This window comes from Meleagris gallopavo, chromosome Z, assembly GCF_000146605.3.
Source record: "Meleagris gallopavo isolate NT-WF06-2002-E0010 breed Aviagen turkey brand Nicholas breeding stock chromosome Z, Turkey_5.1, whole genome shotgun sequence".
NCBI classification, from domain to species: Eukaryota; Metazoa; Chordata; class Aves; order Galliformes; family Phasianidae; genus Meleagris; species Meleagris gallopavo.
In genome coordinates this window covers 60199064-60207742 of record NC_015041.2, presented here as the reverse complement: position 1 = coordinate 60207742, position 8679 = coordinate 60199064, and the positions used below count along the sequence as shown (strand labels likewise).

The 8679-nt window shown below is 38.5% G+C and overlaps 1 protein-coding gene across 1 annotated transcript in view; it reads left to right on the top strand.

The window, feature by feature from the left end:
- Positions 1-314: 314 nt before the first annotated feature.
- The window catches only part of TOPORS (TOP1 binding arginine/serine rich protein), an 18415-nt gene continuing 10050 nt past the window's right edge, over positions 315-8679 (top strand). Inside the window, 3 exon segments of the mRNA XM_031557450.1 lie at positions 315-362; positions 1620-1784; positions 3751-3869. Coding sequence (XP_031413310.1) covers positions 315-362; positions 1620-1784; positions 3751-3869 — 332 coding nt within the window.

The following is an 8679-nucleotide window of genomic DNA, read 5'->3' as shown; positions in this document are numbered from 1 at the left end:
TGCATAGCTAATGGTGATGACTGTATTGAACAATAGTGTCTTGTAGCTGGGAATTTGCTCTATCAAATAGTGTCATTATACTTTTTATTGCAGCTTCCATGGAGGTAATTTGGTGGCATTACTTTCAAAGTGAACTATGTATATTTCCTCTTCTTTTCTTAGAGGGAGAGAGTGTGAGAAGGTTTTTCACATAAGAGCTAAATCTCCATTCTTTATCATTTCCTTATCATGTTTACCAGAGTGTATAACAAATTCAAAGTTCTGGTTCATTTGCATTCTTCATTCCTTGCAGTAGAAGATTAATATCCTGAAACATGCTTGGAGGTCTGATGAAGAACTGCTTCAGTTATAGCAATTTGCAGGTAAGCAATTTTTCATAAGGTAAGAATAAGATACTCTAGTTAATACTCTGTTAGTATGCTGTTAATGCAGACTGTCATTGAAAGATGCCCTTGCTGAATTTGATATAAGAATTGCAATATAGTAAAATAGGTTTTGATACTGATAGTTCTTATAATTGCTTTTTCCTCCTTCTAGTCAAGAGAAATCTGTACTAAGCGAAATGTGTCCATGCAGGATAAATGAATTTTACCAATAAAGTCAAACATATTTTCTCCCTCACTGCTCACCTGCCTTCAGCAGCCATTCTCAAGCATATTTTCCTTGAACTAGAGCACTCCTCTTGAGCTCCTCTGACATATTCCCAAGGATCTACAAAACCTGGAGCCTTTCAAGCCACCGGATGCCTGCTTCAAGTTTGTACCAGAGGACATAAGCAGAGCCTTGTGGAGTACTTCTGTCCCAGGGGAACAGGAGAGAAGAGCAGCCAGCAAGTAGTATCCTGATTCAGGTGTATCAGGCCATATCAGGTAGACCAGCAGTATGGAAAGTACAGGCAATGTACCATATGAACATATGTACATATGTATTTGTGTACATTTTTTGAGTGCCAGTGCTATGCTTTGATACAACCCCTGTCAGTCATCTGCAAATTATAACCATAGGGTGCAGAATAACCATGCCACATCATTTTTAAACACAGGATGAGCTGGGTCTACCAAGTAGCCAGAGCACTTTGGTGGTAACCATGGCTAATCCATGAGTGGAGTCTTTCAGCACCCACTCGTCTATGCATTTACCTCAAAGAAAAGCAAGGCCGCTTTACAGTGCAGGTAGAATTCACTACATTCAATACTGAAATCACAAAGTCTCTGACAATAAAGAGCACCCCATCCCTCTCCACCCAATCATCCTGAAAGATGCAGAGAATTCAACAGCTTCTGCTAAATAGCACAGGGTATTTGAATATAAAAGGAGAGAAACAGTAAATCAGAACCCAAAACCAAACAACATATAAAGCTGATAAATTTAGGATTCAGACCAGAAAACAAAGCGACTGATCAAAAAATCCCAAGCACCTTCTTATGCAGATCAGAGTTCTCACAGGAGCCTATCAACACTTCATGAAAGCATCCTGTGCTCACAAATCAACTGAATTTCAAAGACAGAGAAGAAAAAGTGAATTTTAAAGCAGTCGGTAGCAAAAAGACTTTGTTTTATAGTAAGAGCTCCACCAGGATTGCTGCATTTTGTAACTGCACATCTTCTTACACCCAAAGAAAGAGGAGTCCAGCTCAGGCATTTCAGGGGTGTGCTACATGCTACCAAATCCAACCAGGCCTTCTGCACAGCGGGCTTTGCCTGGCTGTCTGTTACTGACAACAGACCAGTGCCGGTATAACCCTGCTGTAGGTTACACTCTGAAGCATGGGAAGTACAGAAAGGTATTTCAAACTGTAGAAAACATTTCCTCTTCCTATTCTTTAGAGGCCAGTATGAAATGCCTGTCACTGAAGCCACGAACTGAAGGAAAAACAGTATAATTCAGGTCTATGCTTTCCTACTGCAGTAAGAGGAAATTGGATGCTCCAGGGTTTGGTTATTTGCACACCAAATGTTTTTTTTATTTCCCAATGTTTGCCCTTCAGTTTTAAGATCTCTGGAGAAATTGTGTGGAGATTGTCATTAACTGTCAATGCATGTATGGGCTTTAGTCTCCATGTGTCATTTATGTCACCAGGGCAAATCTGTACATAATCAGCAGAGGTACGTCTGTTTGGATGTGTATGTCATTACTGGTCTGGAGCTTGGAAGTTAACCTGGGGATGTGTTTGGTCTTCTAGGTCTGGCTATATTGTACTGCTGGCATGAAAACAATTGTGTTTCAAGGTCAATGTAATTTTAGGTCAATGTAATTTTGCCTGTGATTGCAGAGAGTCTCACAGTGCAGTATATCTTGTACCTGGAGAAATCTTTTTGCCTGCAAAGTTTTGTCCTTGCTGATAAACACTAATGAAAATTGGCTCTGTTAGATAGTGAATTTGCCCAGGGACTTTTAAGTATGTTGATAAGTGTGAGTATCCTGACTGTACAATTAGAACAATTAGAACACAGGTAAAGCAAGTAATTTGCCCAGTGGTAAGGCCATGGTAACAAAGGAGACTGGGTAAGGAAAAAGGCCTATAAGGAAAGCGTTTCTTACAATCTGGCATTCAGGTTCAAATGTCAGTCACTCTGCACAGAGACACGTATTCTTTAGATGGGGTATTCTATCCCAGATAGGTCACAAATAGTGTGATCAGTGCAGCACTGTCCAAGCAGGTGGTCAGTATTATGGTCAGGATGTAAATGGGGGAGATCAACTGAGCCTGGTGCACCAGTAAAGAAGGTGATGGGAACCACACCACTGTCATGATGTAGTTTATTTTAGTCAGAATTTTATGACAGGATTTGGGAAGTAAAGCTAATGCAGAAGTACTAGCTATGTAAATATGCTTGAAGTCAGTGAGAGCTAGATGTAGGCAACTACCATCAGAATCAGACCACCTTTCCCCTGCTCCTTCAGAAAGACTATGCTGCTTCTTTGCCTGCCCTGTTGTTGGTGTTTTAACATTCAATAAGCATCAATTAAGGTCTGTGGAGCACTTTGAAGACTCAGAGGTCTTTGTGAGGAGCTTAAGTATCATGATGAATGAGGGCAATACAAAATTGCACTGCCAAGAAGGCAAAAAAATGACAGTAATGTATTTAGGTAATACTGCAGTAGCGTTACTTGTTGAAAGTCAAAGAGAGAACCAGTACCACTGTGATAACTACCAGTGTGATTAAAATTCGAGAGGATTTCTTACCAGGTACCCAATTCAAGAAATTAAGCTTTAACAGATAAGGGCCCTGGCTGAGAGGTTTTATACTGCAATACCCTAAAGAGATGAAAACAATACAGAAAATCTGTTAAAACAAAACTTTAGAGAACCTTGGTAGAGAATATACACTTTAATAAGCTTTTATTCCCCTTTTTCTAATGTATTCCTCTGAGAGGCTGTTTCTGAAGAGTGGTGCAGTGAGAAATTTGTAGTTTCACATCATTTTGATGTAAAACCAGGCAAATCTTGGCAGACATAAAAACATGAGTTTGTTGCACTTATATGCAAATATTTATTTGTTTATTTATTTATTCCTTGGCTGTTTCAGAGTGTCCTAGTTTGATGGTAGAACTGTTTGAAAAAATGGAAATGCTTCTCATAAAATAACTGGAGAGAAATGGCAAAATATTCCATGAATTTTAGTTATATGTGTGTTTTTGCTGTTTTTTTGTTTTTGTTTTGTTTTGTTTTTTATATCTTGCTACATGTAGCATTGCTCAGAGAGAGTAATAACTTCCAGAGGCAGGATTATCTTTTTGTTCTGTAGTTCTACGGAACCTTGTTTTCACAAATCCTGGTGGATCTCTACAACTTGCAGGCAATAATTAAAGGTGTGCACATGAAGTACTGCAAGCATCATCTGAAGCACTACATTGGAGATGAGATGTACTTCATTTTTACAATTTGAAAAATCAAGAGCACTGAAATCATTTCTCTTCCAATATCTTTTCATTTCTACTTTTCAACATCTCAAATTAGACAAAAGTAGAGCTTGGAAAAATCTCAGAGTCACTCAAAGGCTGAAATTCTGATAGTTTGAGAGAGAAGAATGGTTATCATTATAGACCAAGTCAAATAAGATCAGTGAATCCACCAATATACCAATTTCCTTCTTTTCCTTTCATCTTTTTAATTCACCATACTATACGAATTCCAATATTAAAAGTGCTTATTAATGTACTGGCCATTCTACTTTCTGTTTTTTAACTCAGAGAGTTCTTTGCAGGGTTATGTGAATAGCACACTTCTACTCTATTCTCATTCGTTCATGAACACAGCTAGGAGAATGAGTTAGGCCCTGCTCTCAACAAAGCAGCTGGAAAATTATGATCTTAGAATCCTTAATTCTGGAGAAACACAAAGGGCAAACTTTCACTTTCAAGTTCAAAGAGCTTCTCAGAGCCAGTTATAATAAAATGCTTTAATTGTCACTAGTAAATAGTCCAAATTAAGATACAGTGTAGAGATGGTAAATATAATGGTCATAAGACAATACATCCTATTTATTTTTCAGAGTAGAATGGTGCTTTGAAATAATTTCAGTCTCCTTCCAATAAGAGTTTGAGTCGCATCCTGAAGTCAGCCTTCAGCTGCCCAAAAACCAAGTGAACACAAATTATTGAACCTTTTGCATATTGCTTTTTCTAGTGTCTACAGTGCAATACACACAAAGCAGCATTACTTCCTGATGTGGGAAGTGGAACAATTTCTGTTCTTGTTTATGTTTGTGCAAATATGAAATGTAACACAACTAGCTATATCATCTATTTCATCATTATTCCTTTTGGCTTGTAATTCAGATTCTTCATCAACTATTCAAAAGAAGAATAAGATCTTGCTTAACTAAAACCCACCACATGAGACGATGCTAATAGCATCTAAAGTATCACACTGGAGATGCGCTTTATTTCCACAATTAGAAGAATCAAAAGAGCTATAATCAGAATTATTCCTATATCCTTTCATTTCTACCTTTAACGTTTTGCTAATACAATATATTTTTGTGTTCACCTTCTGCAGATAGTCTTGCAAATATTTCATTTCTGAAGCCCAGCATAGTAAGAGCAAATGATTTTAACTTCTGATAAACTAATATGTACTTGGTATGGTCTCCTGGTTTCAGGCAGGACAGACCTGATTTTCTTCATGGTGGTTTGTATGATGCTTTATTTTGGCTTTAGGAAAAAAACAACATTTTAGTAGTTGCTGAGAAGTTCTGCACAGAGCCAAGGATGTTTCAGCTTCTCATACTATCCTGCTAGAGTGGGGGCTGGGGTGTACAAGGAGCTGGAGAGACAAAGAACCAAGCCAGCTAACCCAAACAGGTAAAAAGGATGTCCCATATTGTATGACATCATGCAGGATTATAAAATTGGAGGGAATTAGCCAGAGGACAGGTGCTGTTCAGGTACTAGATGGGCATCAGTCAGCAGGTGGTGAGCACTGCATTGTGTATTGCTTGTTTTGTAAGTATATAGGTATATAAAGTTATCATTACTATTATTTCTCTCTTCCTTTTCTGTCCTAGTATACTGTTTTTATCTCAACACACAGTTCTATAGCATTATTTCTAAATTCTTATCACCCGTTATGTATTGCTTGTTTTGTAAGTATATATACATATAAAGTTATCACTCCCTAAAACTTTTGGAAAGGAGGTTATGGCAAGGTGGGGGTCAGCCTCTGTTGCCAGGTAAAAGAAATAGGTCAAGACAAAGCCTCTAGTTGTGCCAGAGGAGAATCAGGTTGGATATTAAAATTTATTCTCAGAAATAGTGGTGAGATATTGGCACAGGCTGCCTAGGGACACAGTGGAGTCACTGTCCCTGGAGGTGATCAAGAAAATGGTAGATGTGGCATTGAGGGACACAGTTTAGTGGGCATAGTGGTGATGGGTTGACAGTTGGACTTGATGATCTTAGAGGTCTCTTCCAACTTAATGATTACACACTTCTATTATTCTACTCTTTTTTAATTTATTTATTTTTAACTTTTCCCAATGCTTTCCACCATCCCGCTGGAATAAAGGGAGTGAGCGACTGACTGTGTAGTGAGTAGCTGCCTTTTGGGTTAAACTACAACATATGGTCTGCTTCATTTGCTTCAATCCCATTGCATAGCTAAATTGCACTGTGATTTCTTGCTCTGCCTCCTTTTAACAACATCTGAAGCTCCAAAATCAGCCCAAAATGTTGAGATAAGAATATGTATTCATGCTTACAAGTCATGCTGGTGAACTTAGAAAAAAAAAGCCAACCCTAATAATAATCGAAAGTCTGAACAGCTTACACCAATGAAGCAAAAGCTGTGTTTTTACGGAGATTTACGGAATTTTTTGAGTCACCCAAAATCAACTTGACATTGCAATGAGTCAAAAAACACATCTAACATCTTTAACACAAGCTTTCACTTCCGCACACAAAACAGTTTTAAGGAACTATTTTTGAAAATGTAAAGGCATCCAACAGTCACTGTTGTTCAGTAGAAGTAAACACTACAGTATACCAAGAAACAGCAGGGACACAACTTGTACATTACTTGCCAAAGTAATACTTAAATGATGCAATATGCATAATTAGCTTCAAGGCATCATGAATTTGGCTTAACATTTTATTGGCAAAGCAGTACAACTCTCAGTGATTTCAGCAGAAGTAGAATCTAAGTCTTAGTAAATAGAGATCAAATGAATTTTCGAAGACCACATGAAGGTCATGATGGGAAAAGTGGTTACTGTGCTCCAGAAAGATGGTAAATGAGGATGTGGTCATCAGTGAACAGGGAAAAGAAGATAAAATGAACAGCAAAATAAGAAATGTCATTTCAGCAAAAAATGCAGGGAACTTCTTCACATACACTAATTTCAGAGGGCTGGAGCACCTCTCCTATGAGAAAAGCTTGAGGGAAGGGCTTTCTTAGCTTGGAAAAGAGAAAGCTCCAGGGAGACCTCATTGAGGCCTTTCAGTACTTGAAGGGAGCATATAAACAGGAAGGGGAATGACTGTTTATCAGGGTGGATAGTGATAGGACAAGGGAAAATGGTTTTAAACTGAGACAGGGGAGGTTTAGGTTAGATATTAGGAGGCAGTTTTTCACACAGAGGGTGGTGACACACTGGAACTCGTTGCCCAAGGAGGTTGTGGATGCCCCATCTCTGGAGGCATTCAAGGCCAGGCTGGATGTGGCTCTGGGCAGCCTGGTCTGGTGGTTGGTGACCCTGCACACAGCAGGGAGTTGAAACTAGAGGATCATTGTTGTCCCTTTTAACCCAGGCCATTCTATGATTCTATGAATTCCAGAAGTACTGCATCCAGTTCTAGGTACAACAACTAGAAACAATGCAATTAAACTTTTGAAAGAGCCTGAAGCAAGGTAAATGCTGGATGGGGCTGGGGGGGCAATCCTCACTTGAGTAGGGATCTGCTCGGGTGAACTCTTTGTTCATACAAATCCCATAGAAAAGCTTTTCATTACCTCTAGTAAATCAGTCACCCTTCATAGGTACCGGATCAGCTCCTCTGTGCACATAAGCTGGCATTGTTCTTTGTGTTTGCAGAATGCAGCTTTCCACCACATGAGACCCACTCTCTACCGACATCTTCAGGAAACAGCTGTTTTGTGTTGTCACTGTAAAGTAATATTCATATATATGAATGCACAAGTATGCAGTGCTGGGGAATAGTGATGGAAAAAAAGAAAATACTGTTTTTGTATGTGCATGCACATGTTTACAGAGACATGCATGGTCCAAGTTGCCACTGCTTCAGACTAAAGATGGACAAAGTCAGCTCTTTCTTGCTCAAAGTTCCACATTTCTGCTTCCCTACTCCCATGTGCTTTCTTGCCAGTAATAGATTAAATTAGAGATGAACAGAATTGCAAGATTTCTGTAATGACAGTGGGGAAGTGGTTATGTTTCACAGTTAGGAATTGAGGAGAACATTGTATTCTATCAGACAGTGGTTTCTGTCAAGTTGGCAACAACTCTTACAGGGCAACTCCTTGCAACTGTTCTCACTGTGTTTCTGTTGTTGCTTTCAGCGTTGATTAGAGTAAGATTCAGAGCAAGAGTAGGCAAAATGAAAAATAATTTATATTCATAATAAAATTTTAATGTCCTAATACACATTTGACACTGTATTTGTACTGACTTTGCCTTTTTTTTTTTCTTTATTATTTGAGATGTCTTTTTTGCTTGCAGTATTTTTCTTAGGCAAACAGTTTGCAGATCTTAACAGTCAAGAACAGATTCAGATGTCAGCATTTAATAGGAACTAACTGAGAAGCGCTGCAACTGTATGGAGATAATAATATGTATTTGGCTGAGAAATCTGTACACAAACACACATAAGTTAAAAATTATCTCAGGATATTTTTATTATAATTCCTGATTATCTCAGGATCTGTAATCAGACCTGGCAACCAATTATGTCTTTCTTTATAAAAGGACAACAGTCTATGATCTTAGTTAAAATGAAGTACATGCCACCCTGGCCACAAAAAGGTGAAGTATAGCTGGAGTGTTCTCCGTTACTCCATGACATCCACACGCTTGTTGCTTTATCAAAATCCTATCTTCTATTTTCAGAGATTTTTGTGTCTCCATAGCTCTTTCCCTGTAAACTTCCCAATTCAACACTGCCATCTCCTGGGGAAACACTGTGCATTCGTTTGCTTTTCTGACACACACACACCAAAA